This window comes from Gavia stellata, chromosome 4, assembly GCF_030936135.1.
Source record: "Gavia stellata isolate bGavSte3 chromosome 4, bGavSte3.hap2, whole genome shotgun sequence".
Classification (NCBI taxonomy): Eukaryota; Metazoa; Chordata; class Aves; order Gaviiformes; family Gaviidae; genus Gavia; species Gavia stellata.
The window spans coordinates 2,559,373-2,573,672 of record NC_082597.1 but is presented as its reverse complement, the minus strand read 5'-3'; the positions used below and the strand labels follow the sequence as shown (position 1 = coordinate 2,573,672).

General features: G+C 43.9%; 1 protein-coding gene across 1 annotated transcript in view; it reads left to right on the top strand.

Moving 5' to 3' along the window:
- The window catches only part of EXOC4 (exocyst complex component 4), a 413,543-nt gene that overhangs the window by 356,174 nt on the left and 43,069 nt on the right, over positions 1-14,300 (top strand). The window contains exon 14 of the mRNA XM_059816543.1: positions 899-1,077. Within this exon, the coding sequence (XP_059672526.1) occupies positions 899-1,077 (179 nt within the window). The remainder of the gene's footprint in view (positions 1-898; positions 1,078-14,300) is intronic.

Sequence of the window (14,300 nt, the reverse complement as noted above, 5' to 3'; positions counted from 1 at the left end):
CTGAGGACCAGGGTAAATGTGCCGTCACTTAGACGCTTTCCATGAAATGCACTTGGTTTCAGCCAGGAGCTATTGTAATTAGATCTAGGAACCATGTCCTGATTTTTTCCATCCTAATGGTACACAAAAAGTCACGCCGGAGTCTCCTCCTTTACCTGCAAAAGCGATGAGAATATTTGCCATGCAAATACTTCTGGGACATAACCAAACATGCTCTTCGTGGAGACAAATATTGGGAAAGCTAGATCTGAATGCAAAAGATGGAGCATGACAGTGGAGTGAGCAGTTACACACCTTGACAGAACTTTTTTCAGCTTTTTGGGGGTAAACACGTTTGTCTTGGTCATCATTTTTCACCAGGTGCTATCTCTGTGCAAGTAAAATAATGCACGGACTGATATTCAAAATTATTTGTTTGTCACTTTGTCATGATAAGCCATCAGGTTTCACAGGAGATTTCTTTTGATAGATGTGTGAAAAAAAAGTGAATCAGGGATTGGAAGAGCTGATTTACAAGGAAAGATCAAAAGTACTGCATGTGCATTATTTATACGTATTCCAGGGAGACACGGAAAGCGCCTGCCTGTCTCAGCAAGGTGTAAATGCTGGGTGGGGGGAAGAGGTGTGGGAGTTGATTGGGGTGAAGTTTGTAACTATGAGGAATGAAGTGAAATTCAAAGATTGTAAATGGAGGGAGAACGATAGAAAAGAACGTCCCTGAGACAGAGGTGTCATTCGCTGTAAAGAGATTTCAAAAACTCCACCAGACAATGTTCTTGAGACCCCACGCTGGAACAGGTCTACTTTGGCTGGTTTGACCTTCTCCGTGGTGTAACTGGTGTCTCCCGCTTGCAGTCCTGTGCTGTATTTCTGAGGGTGGCTTTGGTTTGCATTTCAGGGCTGCTTTCGGCAAAGAATCAGAAGTTCTCATTGGCAACCTGGGAGATAAACTCATCCCTCAACAGGAGATCCTGCGGGACGTCAGCGACCTGAAGGCCTTGGCCAACATGCATGAGAGCCTCGAGTGGTTAGCAGGTCGCACCAAGGCAGCCTTCTCCAACCTCTCAGCCACCCAGAGTAAGTAGCTCCCATAGGAGAGCCTTTGTCTTAGAAATGGAAACCAGCATAAATATGCGATTTTAGCAGGAGCGGGCAGCTTTTGTTCTTGATTTCAAAGCGGGTTTATGTCAGAGGGAAGTAGAAAGCAAAGCAGCTTCATCTCTTTCTTGCTAGTGAATGCTGTGGTGTGACATCTGCTCAGACGGTGGTGGGCACCACGTGAGGGTGCCAGGAGCACCACTTCTAGCATAAGCTCTGAAGGGTCTTTCAATGCTTGAGCTTTTCAGCTGTCCCTGCTAATGACATTGCACAGGAGCAGGTATCAGTGCCAAGACAGGTTTCATTTTCTTTAAAGCATCGCTAGATCACTGAATATTTAAAAATATACATGGATTATAAATTCAGTAGAGAAATTGAACAGCGTTTAATGAGGAATGCCCTAACGTGCATGTCACTGGGGCACTGATGCTCAGCCTGCAAAGGCAGAAGCAACCCTTGGTGAACCGAGGTGCCAGGAGGGCAGAGACGGGGGAGCCTGGAGACACCACGTCTGCTCCTGGCTGTCAAGGATTGCCCGCGCTACCTTTGTGAGGTCGTTTCACTTCTCCATGCTTCAGCTTTCGCTCCTTCCCCCAGGGAATAGTGATATTTTTTCTGTCTGGAAAGTGCTAGAGACGTGAATAGCATTGCTTTTCTTCTTAGGGCTGTCATTGGCGTTGTCTGCACGGGGTCACGTTCGGAGGAGGGTTGTGGCTGTGCCCCAGAAGTAGAGCTCGACATAAACAGACCTCAGCTCTGCTGCTTCCCACTGACGCTTTTCCACTGTTATTAATTCGCGAGGAGTCACCTATAGCTCAGCTGACACGGGGTTAAGCTTTTCCTAGGGCCAGGGCTTTGGGTCTCACCTGCCTACCGAGATATTCCCAATCGCTGTCCTGCGTCACAGGCTGACCCTGGGGAGGTGACCGTGCATTTGTTAGAGCAGCTCGTATTGCCCTAAATCCCTGTAATAAATTACTGTGCGTTTTACAAATATTGAACATGCCCTGTTGTCTAGGGGTTGTATTAAATGCAGCTGCCTCAGGTGTGGAAGGAGGTATCTACACTGTGCTGTAGATGAGGAGCAAAGGAGAGGAAAAGCGTTGCATAAAAAAATCCGCACAGTTTGGTGGGATCCCAGGACACATGGGGACGTAGCGAGGATACATGGCATTTCTGCAGTTTGTCATGCAAATACAGAGCAGAGTCCTGGGGGAAAGTGCCCACAGCGGAGCAGGACTGCGAGCAGCCACATCTTCGGTGGTCTCGTGGGAATTTGGCATTGAAAATCACCTCAGCCTTATTTTGTGGGAAGTGATGGGGGAAATTCTCTGGTGCTAAATAAAGTTGCAGTGTTATATCTCCGTTAAAATAATTGTCCCTCGACAGCAGAGCATCTCTGGTTGACTGACAATCCTTCCTATGGCTTATAACTCTGCTCTAGAACAGGACCTTTAAACTCTTTACTCCAGCTGTCCGTGATCAGTTTGTTGGGATCCAAAAGGATAATTAAGATTATACAATCACCTAACAATTAAAGACCCAGAGTACTACAGATAGCTTTAATATTCCTGTAACCCATACTTCAAGTTCTCAATACCTGACTGACAAGAAGAATTGCTGTGCTCTCACAGGGTGTACTTTAGAAGATGATAAAAAAAAAGGAAAAGAAAACAAAACCCAATGGAAAATACTGTCAAAGTTCAGTAGCCAAATATTTATTCACAGAACTGTAGTTACTGGGAGAGTTCTTGGCGGTGAGGAGTTGTGCTCTGGCAGTCAAAGTTGTTAAAAATAAAAACATCATTTACAATTTCAGTTCTAGTTGAAACTCAAATTTTTTAATAAATCAATATTTTCCAAACATAAAAGGGCATGAGAGTGACTTTCAGGCTTCTGAGAGGACATTACACGCAGCAGTGAATAAACATAAAAGTACGAAGTGTAATATTTCACTTGGCAGCATCCTCCTGACAATAAAAATTCATCTTCCTTTGTAATAACTTTATACCAATGCAGTAAAATGTCTGTAGACAAATGCCGGGAGTATCTGAAACAAGAGGAAGAACGAGCAGTGTTAGAAAATGATAGAGGCTGTTGACCTCATGGTTATAAATGAAACCTGGTGGAGTATATCTCATAAATGGAACATCAGTAGAGCTGACTGCAATCTATATGGGAGAAGTAAAAAGTGATGCCGTGGGGCAGAGGTGGTGGTGTAAGTCAGATGTATTTGCAAATCCAGCAAGCTATGATGATATACAGGGGAGTGCAATTCTTTTGGGGAAGAACAGGAAGAATAAGCAACAGAGGAAAAATGAGATGAGACGTCTCTTTCCATCCCACCTGGACAGGAGGAGAAGAGCAACGCAAATGTGCTCGGACTGAGCTGGGAGGAGGAAAAGTTAAAACTACCTATTGTTTCAGAGTTTCATACAATGTTAATGCCGTACCGCTCAACTGTCATACGAGTTATTTTGCTCTTTTCTGTCGTGGTTTGATCATCTGAATTTCTGAGCAGCTCATTGCTGGAAGCCACAGCATGTTAATGAGCATCAGGGGAAGGGAGGGAGTGAGGGAAATAGCTGACCAAAAGTAAAGCTAACTAAAGGGGGTTTCTGCCACACACCGAAGCTCACCAAATTCAGATTCAGATCACCATAAGCGCAGCCAGCTTTGTCATTTCAGCATCTGTAACTTTGACTTTAAGACATGCTCACATGAAGCCCAAGCATTCCAGTTCAATGCAACTGGAATCTGTGGTTCGTTATACGCAAGTCAACGGGCCGTTAGTCACCCAGCTCGGTTTTTTGGGTAGCTGGCTTTGGGCAGATGGCAGCTGTTAAATTCCATTGAGCAACTCTGTCTTCTGCTTTATTTTTCTCCTTAGACTAGATGCTACATTGAAGGGTCTATGCTTGAACAAGAGCAGTAATGTCATTAACTGGTAGCAGTGGTGGGGCTTTATCTTCCATGCTTACCACATGTTGGTATGCATGATGAGAACACACATCCAGGTCCTTGATCGTTTCTCTCTTCTGACCCAGCAACTTGAGATTAAATCTTGGTCCCACTCAGGGCATCATCAAAGCACGTAGTGAGCGACTGGGACCAGAATTTTTGGTGCAATGCCAGAAATACCATTACCTCCAACAAGTCCATGACAGGGTGGTGGTGGCCCTGTATTCCTTCCCTGTAGAAAGTTGGTAGCTTTTCCAGCAAAACTTCCTTGGCTGCAAATGGGCAATTTATAGGCATAGCTATAAGTTCTCAGAAACCACAGGTGGTGTTGGGCAGGTATGGATATGTTTTGGGAAATCCCAAAAAGGGATGTTGGTGGCTTTTTGGTTAGGCTGTCAAAAGGCCCCTTCCTAGAGATAAAAATTCAATAACCTTTTGCTGTGGATGTGCCACAATTATCACTCATTTAAAAACATTCTTGCTAATAGAGTGTTTTATCATGCTGGGCAGTCTCTGCATTCTTCATTATTTAGTGTTTGCTAAGCTGATGGCTCTTCCATAGCTCTTCCCTTATCTGCACTCCTTCAGAATTGGATTTTATATTTTCCGAACCAGTCAGATATGACAAAGTCATTTTCTTTTTCTCTTGTCTTTTGAGGGAATACAAACTTCTTTTTAACAATAACCATTTAAGGATTAAAGTTGCTGGAAGAAGATGAATTAACTGAGGAAGTCAAGTAAATTTTAAATAGGTTATATATGAAAATGGAAGTAGGGTTTCCTCTCCTCTTCCTCTCCTGCTTCTCTGCCTTCTCATGTGCAGATATAACATACACTCATCCTTTTCCCTTGCCGGAGCTTCAGCCTTCTGAAGCCCTCTGAATATTTTACAAAGAAGGAATTACTATGCACGATGAAGGAGTTGGGACAGTCTTCACATTTTTAAGATGGTTGCATGCTGTGTGTAGGTAGGAAGATGAAAGATTAGCCATTAGCTTAGCGAGTTGCAGCTGCCCTTTTAAATTCAGCCGGCTGTTGGCATCTCATGACTTCTGATCGTTGTAGTCAGCAGTTAACGACTGACTGGCTTAAACACTGAGTTTGAAATTACTTTCTCACAGAGCTCACATAAAACAGGATTGTCTTTCTCTTCTAGATGGCTTCTTGGAAGTAAAGTTTTTGCATGTGTACCATGTGTCCGCATATGTTTACACATCAGTAGATACTCTTGCATCCACCCAAAGGTTTGCTCAGACTATCTTGTTCACTTTCTGTGCGTGCTTTCTCTTTCTCATCCTTAATGAAGAACATTTTTAATACTGTTTTAGTACCTTAGCAGTTTTATCTAGAAAAACAGGACTATGGCAGTAGTCTCAAGAAAGACATCTCCTCTCCTGTCATTTCCTTGTCCGTAAAAAGAAAATGTCTTTAGAAACGGATCCTGAGGTTCAATATTTAGTCAAAGTAGGGAGAGGCATCAAGGAACCGCCTGAGAGGAAGCACTGGCTCAGGAGGGTATTGAAATCAAGGCAGAAATGGAAAAAAACTCGAGTGTTTTTATTGTGGACTGTTTGTTGGCTTTATGTAGCACCCCAGGTCCTGGATTCATGTAATTGGGTGAGGATCTTACTGTATTTGAAAACCACACATACACGCACACTTACCCTTTTTCTTGGAGAAAAGCTTCAAAAGCGTGAAGGACTCAAAACATACTGGTTTTTAAAACCAGACCTAAACCAATGTTTTCTTTGACAGTTGTGAAAGCTCTTGACTTTCAATACCAGCTCCTCCCTGTGTCCCTTGGAAGTTGGCACTGGAGCAAAGATCCCTTAAGAAGCAAAGATTCGAAGTCTGCAACACAAACCTGGCTTCAAACAGACGTCAGGCTGACCCTGTTTCTGCAGGGGCAGAAACTAGCAGGTGAACTCTTAATAACTGAGGAAAAATAGGACTACATATTTGGAATTAACCTCTGCAGCTCAACCCTGCCTACCTATGGGGGAAGCACCCCAGTATTACAGGAGATGCATGGGAGACCTTCTCCGAGGGCTCACTCCGTCGCTGGAACTGCCGTGCGCTTGAGGACATCTCAACCCTGCTGCTGGTAGCAAAGCTGTACCCGCAACAAGACAAATAGGATGAAGCCATTTCTCCGCTACCTACTTGTCACTCCACAGACATGAATTGCAGTTGCTCACTGGCAGAGCTGGGTCTCCGCTCCGGCGACTTGCATTAGAGATGGAGCTAATTACTGTGTTTGGTTAAGCCAGCTGCATGCAGGTTTAACGAGGAATGTGGAAATGCCACGTTCCCTTTTGAAAGCGGGGGGGTTTGCACAGACCGTTGGGAGATCATGGTTTAATGGGCATGGTGGTGTTGGGTTGATGGTTGGACTTGATGATCTTACAGGTCTTTTCCAACCTTAGTGATTCTGTGATTCTGTGAGAATGTGACTTTGCTGCTCTCCCTCCCCATTTCACTCGAGCCGTATTGGGGGGGGTGGAGAGACCCAGCTCCAGGCAGGACTCTGACTGCCCCCTCCGACCGTGGCCTTCCTGCCCCCACCTCTGCCGTCAGTGCCACCATGACAGCCATAAGCAGGGTCTTTATGTGATGTCAATATGTCAAAATGATGCAGATGCCAATACGCAGATTGGGAGTTAAATCCCTCTTGTTCTTCCCAAGGAAGTGTTTTCCCATTGGATTCTTATCTCTTTTTTTTTTCACCCATCCAGGCAATTGAAATCATAGCTTGCACCATACAAAAAGCCAGTGTGGCGTTTGTTACTGTCACAGGCTTCATCTGGGAACGCAACAATTTTCCTGTAGCACCCTTAATCCCCACCGGCACATTGCACTGTAATCCCGTGGTTTCCAAATGAGAGGCCTCAATCTCACGTGGGGTTGTGAACCAGTCAGATTTAATTGCAGAAACACTGAGAAGTAAAATCACAATGAGGACACCAACAATAAAGCTTAGGAATCATTGGCTTCACCTATTTATGCTGCAAAAAGAGCATGGCTCTTTCCTGGCAGCTGGGTCTGGTTACGAACACCATCAGGATGCAGTTTGGTCTAGTAGCGTGTTTTTAAGGTGTTATAAAATGACGAGATTTATTTAGGGGCATTGCAGGGTGTGCAAGGACAGAGTTTGGCCCTTCTGAAGTATCTAAAAGGGCATTCAGCCTCTTAGCTTCTTTATCCAGGATAAAGCAGGTTATTTTCCCCTGTTCAGGGGTGCTCTCACCCCAAATTCAAAGGGCAACGTGTGGAAGACGCCTTCACCACTTCTTCTGCTGGTGGGCAGCACTTCACCCTCCAGACTTGCAGCAGTTCAGGTGAGCTATGACTTCATTCAAAAGCAGCAGGAAGAAAAAAAGGTTTGTGCTACAGCTTTTTACGAAATACTGCAGCTATCTGCCGCTGGCCAGCTCTTATTAATGGTAACAGTGAGCATTTGCATCGCATTTTCCAGCCATAGATCTCAAAATACATTGAAAAGGTTAGTGAAGGCCATTACGGGATCAAGACTATCGTGGACCACTTTGCACCCGGAGGGTCAGCCTCCCCTTTTGCCTGGCTCTGTATGCCTCCTCGTTCTGAAATAGGCTCTGATGGCTAATAGAAAGCATCCTGCAACACTCGAGAAAGTGATGCCTTTTAAAATGGATGGCGGAGCCCCTTTATACCATTCTGCCAGAGTAAAGGAGCTATAATTTACAGTCACTTTAAGGCCCCTTTCTGCTGACAGAGTGGTGTAAAGGGGTCTCAGTACAAATGAAAATCAGGCCCGATGCGGTGGTAAAATTGATGCCTTTCATTTCGTAGTCAGGCCACACAGCAGTGGTGAACTCCGACAGGTCTTTGTGTTTAACCCTGGTCTTTCTAATGAACTGAATTCAGCTCTTAAATGGGGCTATATTTCTCTCAAGTTGGAGCTTATTTTTGTTCTGTCACTGAACTTGTAACACATCTTGCTGTATTGATTGCTTACGGGGAACTTTTTTGTAGAGATCTATTAATAGAGAACCTTATTTAAAAGCCAGATTAAAGATGATCAACACGTGCCTGACCTCATGCAGGAGAAGGACTTAGTGAATGCTGTTGCTTCATTATTGCAACAGAAGTAAATTTTTCTAAAACAGGAAAAAGCTGCAATTATTTTCCAAATGCAAAACATCTGCCCTTAACCTCAAAAGATAAATCTTGAGTGCTTGTATTGTTTGATGAATATCTGTTGCTTCAGTGTAACTTAGTCTAAATGACAGCTTTCCATTTTAGCTTCTTAAGCAGTCTCATTTTCCAATACCTTTTTTTCTCTGTTCCACTAACTGAACAGCTGGTGCTTTTCTGCAAACGCACAAAATGTGATCAGATCCCCTTCTCAGGTGCTCTGAACCTTCATAATACGATCATCCGTAATGTCTTTTTCCATCTCATAGCTGTGCACACATAGTCCGAATGGAGATCCGGTGTCCTGGGGTCATCCCTTTCCACCTCTGCCTTGCAGACTGTTTGATCAGGATCATGTTCACAGAATCACACAGAATCACTAAGGTTGGAGAAGACCTGTAGGATCATCAAGTCCAACCATCAACCCAACACCACCATGCCCACCAGTTTGTGTCTACGGAATGTTTTACAGGTGAACGCAAGTTCACCCTGCCCATGCCCTGAGCTGACCACAAGTTAGATGAATGTGGGTAGTCCTGCAACAAGCTCAAGATGTCAAGCCCAGCACCTGGGTAGAGTGTATTAATTTGGCCTGGGAATGGCTGGTTCAAAATGGTGTTGGACATCTTCATTCAGATCTAGTTGGTTCAGAGGAGAACCAGAGGAAGCCAAAAATCAGAGGACTTCCTGGGCATCTCATCTGCATCACCATGGCTCAGATCCACACAGCTCCCTCTTGTCAGTCCCACAGCTCAGCCTGTTCCTGTGCTGACATCTCTGGGATGCTGCAGAGATGACCAATGTCATCTCCTTGCTGCTACAAACCCCACCGTTGTCCACAGCATGCTTGGGGCTGGTATTTAATCAAGAAACAAGATACCTGCCTTGAGTCATGGGTTTCCCCAGGTGGGAGTCCCCTTGAGCAAGGACAGGGGAGCTTTGCCATCTCAGTAAAATGTGGATCTATCAAGTCCAAACCAAACCATCTGTGATCACCTGCTAATTAATCACCATTTGTAGTTTTAATAGAAGCTACAAATATACTTACACTTACGTAAAGCTGCTACAAACAGGTTGGAGACTCAGCTAATATTTAGATCGTGGGTTCAGCAGATACGTCATGTCACCTGGAGTTACTCCACGCTGAATGGTAAAAGCCTAATGGGGGAACCAGTGACAGAGTGCAGAGGCCTTTCAGAAGAGGTTTGGAGAGGAAATACTAAGTATCCATAGGTATCCTGACTTAGAGCGTTTATGAGCCTTTTATCAATGACTCCAAGAGCCATCAGCAACACTACGGATGTAGTCTCCCAAAGAGTCTCCGGATTGAATGGATTGACTTAACATACCAAAATGGGATTTTTTTTTTTCCCCTCTAAGTGCCAATTCAGCAAAATTGTCTTGGATCCGAAAGTAAAGCTGTGTCTATTGGTCTCTTAACACCAACTGAAGCTGACCAAGAGCTGAGCAGAGCAATTCAGGCAGCAGACAAGACTCCAGCTGGTACCGTCTTAACTGAGTTGGCTTTTGGAGGACTAAAACCATGGAAAATTTGTTAGGGACAGCAAAGTGTTAAGGCTAACCTTCAAGACCAGTGGGGAACTGCTGATCTCGTGAAGACAAAGTGGCTGTTTTGGTAAACCTGAGCATTAAGAGATTCTTTTGGTTTGTTTTATAACTTTGGTGATAAAATTTCATAGCTTAAATATGGGTCTGTTTTGCTGGATCTCAGGGAATGAAACCACACAGTCATCAGCCAACGAAAAGCTCTTGTTTTCTTGTCAAAGTGATCTCCTAGTGCCTTTCAGTGCCTTTTTTTCCCCTGAATGTCTGCAGTGAAGCTGTTCATATGGATTAGCGGTTGCAGCTTTCCCCAGCCTCAATGCTTTACATCAAATATTTAATGGTTAGAAAATGAAATGTTGTTTTTCTGACCTGGATGCTCAGCATTTATGGTTCTTTATCTCACAAAATAGGCACACCACCGTGATGCAGCCCCGGTATTGATCTGGTGCCGTGGGGTCAGCACTTAGCTTACCGTCATGATTACACTAATTACTCCTGTTCCATCTTTCTTTCCTCCCACCCACCAGCCTTAAACACAGGGGATTGTCATGTAAATAAGTGACCTAATTAGCAGTGCTTTCAAACCATTTTACAATGAGGATCCCTCATGAGTAATACCAGCAAATCAAGGTTTTTGTGGAAATAACTCCAAAGAGCCTGCTGTCCACTCCAGTTGGTTCAATGCATTAGGATCTGTTTATCTCTTCTGAGGAAAATGACTCATTGGTATCAAAGATTAACAGCAGTAAGGCCACCCGCTTCTCCTTGGTTTGTTAGAGGTGACCGTTTACTATACTGTGGAAGGTGCAAAATCATTTTCAAAACTAGGTGACCGGACTGAAAAGTATGGTCAATCGTTGATGTCACCAGTGAGTCACTTTGCCACCATGCGTGGGCTATAGGATCACTCTGATCTAACCGGCATTTATATTCGAATGGGACTTGGGGAAAATGACTCTTAAATAAGCAGGAATTGTGGAGAAGTCGGACTATGAGTCTGCTGCAGCTGATGCAAAATGTAACTGATGTTCCTGCTGACGTTAAGGTCATCTTTGTGCTTGTCTCTTTTCCTGTGAGTGGATTCTGTGTGTTTCCCATTCTTCAGCCTGCGTTTGGAAACCTGTTGTAGTTCCCATGGATATTCGTATTCACACCTTCCTCTATATCCTCCTGGACAAGACTCATTCATTCTTGTTTGTCTTCCAGCACAGACCTCCCTGCTGCTCCTCCTCTTGCTTTGCAAACCAATCTATGAAAAACAAACAGCCCCAAACCACTTCTATCTATAATTGTCAACAGTCCAAAAAAGGATCCTTAAGGTATCTACTTCACTGTATTTATTTTCATTACACTTTCGACACCTCATCCCTGCCTCTTGCAAAGAAGAGCAGTTTTGCTCTTGGGCATCAGGACACCGATTGACTTCAGGACTTCTGTTCCTTGCTCTTCCAGTGAGTCCAATAGACTGGGAGGTTTAAGGTCCTTTTAGAAACACGTCCCTCTCAGGACATCTACTACCCAGAGAAATTTTGCAATGATGTTTTGAGGGCGTTTATTGGCAAGGTGCAGCTCAATATCGTGGAGGACTCTGAGGAAAGAAAGGAAGAAGTTAAATTTATGCTTGTTTGCAAGGGAAGTTACGTGGAATCTCAGATGCTTTGGAGCATCACCCCCTTTCCTGGCCCAGTTGACCACTCCCTTAACAAAACATCTTGATCCCTCAGTTCTTAGTTCAAGACTCAGTTACGCTGCTCTGTAAATGCCCTAATACCAATCGCTGTTTTTTCTTTGCTAGTTTTGAGGAAGCCTTATGTGCCTGTTGACAGCTCTTTATAGATTTGGGGTGTTTTTTATATCAATCCAAAGTTGATGGCCAAAGTTCATCTTCCTTATTCTTTTAGCTGCCAAAAAATTAATCATTTCAATTCATGTAGGACACATCCTAACAGCTATGTGGAGGATATTCCATGAAGTCGGTACATAAATGTCTTGTTGTTCCCCTCTAACTCGATTCACATAATGTAATTTTTTCTGTAATTTTCACAAATGCCCAGCGTTCCTGCCCAATGCTCGCCAGTGAGTTAACAGCGGAGCTGGCGTGCTCTGAGTCAGATACCACTGAAATATCATTAATTTGATGATACGTACATTATGTTTATTCTGAGTGCTGTGAAGCATTCTTTATTATCAGTTGAGCTAAAATCATCTCCATCAGCTCTAAGGACATGGTGCCTTGTACGAAGCAGCTGGCCCTGAGGTTTTCTGTTTTCCTTCCACTCATTTTTGCTTGTTCATTCACAAATGTTGACAATTTTTAAAAGGTCTTCTCCGCCTATTGAAACCAGTCACAAATGAGTAAAAAAATTAGTTTGGGGTTGAATTTTTGGCTCTGTGGAGATTGATGGAAGCTTCTCCATTGACTTCACTGCAGCTGTGATTTTGCCCTGTCTTTAATGAAAATTAGGTGAAGCACGTGGCTGGTTTTGGCTCACCAAGCACAGAGAAGGGTGGGAAACACAGAACAGGCAAAAAAATACTTTCCGTAACTCAAAAGCAGATGAATGGGGTTTTACTAAGTTTTCTAAATCAATTTGCTTCTGAGCTAATAGAATTCAGCACAAGAAATAATATTTCTGAGAGGCGTAGGGAAGGGGAAAGTTGCATTATAAATTACTGAAAACGAGAAAATTTAGCACAGAGGAGTTTTCGTAGTTGGGGACCACCGGAACGGCAAACCCTGGACTTTTCAAAGAGATCCTTCCATATCCAAAGTCTTCAACTGTGATAGCTCTCCAGCTCTTAGCTGCACATGCACAATTATGCTTCCTTCAGTGAAAAAACTTGCTCTTCAGAGTTTTGTAAATGAACCAAGAGGGTTTGGGTTTTTTTCAAGCCTTTTCCAGACTTGAATACAAAGTACTTGAAGAAAAGCATTGAGCAACTAAACCTTCCAGTGGGTTATTGTATGATGGAGCTAGAACCTCCCCACACACTTCTTTGCCCTGTGCGTCTAGCTCAGAGACACCTGGGTTTTTTCCCCCTGATAATCCCTTTCCCAAGGTGGCATATTTGCAAAAAGTAATGGAAAACAAACCACTTTTAGAGGAGTTATTGCCTTTTTAAAAGTGCTAATTTCCTTGTGAAATTTATGCCTGCCAGCAGAGGCAGACGAGGAGCTCCGCAGGCAGCTCTAACGAGACAATTCATTAACTAGCGAGTGTACACACGCCATAAAAAACATTAATTCACAAAATGAAAAACTAATAGAGTGTTTAGCCTGTTCTTTATCACTGGTGACAGTCTGTGCTCTCCTCATCATTAGTGTTTACTGAACTGATGGGGACTGCAGCCCAGCCTGCTTATCACCACTCATCACAAATGAGGTCGCGATGCTTTTTTCCAGCACGGCTGCCTTGTCCCCATCCTGCACTTGAATTTTAACATGGAGTGAAGGGCAGAGAGGCATGGAAGGAAGCTCTCAATGCCAGCCTTCAGTTTTGTCTTGCTTTTCATGGGTTTTGGGCACAAGTCTCCTTCTCTCTCCATCCTCGTCAGAATCTCAAGGAGATTTGCAAGGGAAAATCCCTTCCTTAAGGATTTTCCTATATGATCCTGGTTGCCTCTGCTAGAGAACGAGATTCATTAGTAGGAATTTGCTATGAGTAATATTAATGAGAAGCTCTCCCTGAGCTTGCTTTCTCTTTACTTCTGCTTGTCCTTTAAGTGTTGGCATAACTTTGCCCCTTCAGCACCAGTGAGTGGTTTTGCCATTGATCCCAGTAAAAGGCGAGCTGGACCAGTGCTGAGTATTTAGATAATTCCATCCTCCCATCTCTTGTTTGAAAGGTCCTGACCTCTTAGAGGATGTCCTTTCTTGGTATTTGTTTTCTTTTAACAAGAATCCCTGTTCTCTCCTGTGTTTCTCTATCAATCAATAGGGTCAGCTGTGCGTTCAGCCCGTGTGTGCGTGGTAAATGTTCTCCATAGCTTGGAGCTTTGCCGGGGTCAGGGTCAAGGAGGAGGGTTGCGGCCATTGCATGGGAGACTCAGTGCTTGGCTTAGGTGGGTGCTGACTGTCATCACCTTCGCTCATCAGCCTCCGCACTTGTCTGTAGAGACAAGTGTCTGTAGAAACAAGCGTCTGTAGAGACAAGCTCGTCTTGGAATCAAGAGTTAATCTTACCCATCATTGTGGAAGTGAAGGTCAGGGCACTGATGTGCAGAGCCACCACCCTTGCCAGCTGCAGGGCTTAAGGAACTGTCTTTCAGTTTGGAGCCTATGCAAAGAAGACAGCTGACATCAAAAATCGAAGTGTTAGATGCCAGATCCATTGGAGGTTGGACTAGATGACCTTTAAAGGTCCCTTCCAACCCAAACCATTCTATGATTCTGTGATCTTGGAGGTCTTGAGAGATGTCATTGCTCTTACTGATTTTCTTCTCCAGATTTAAAATCTATAAAGAGAACGATTTAGGTAAAAAGGAGCAATGCAGCAATATCT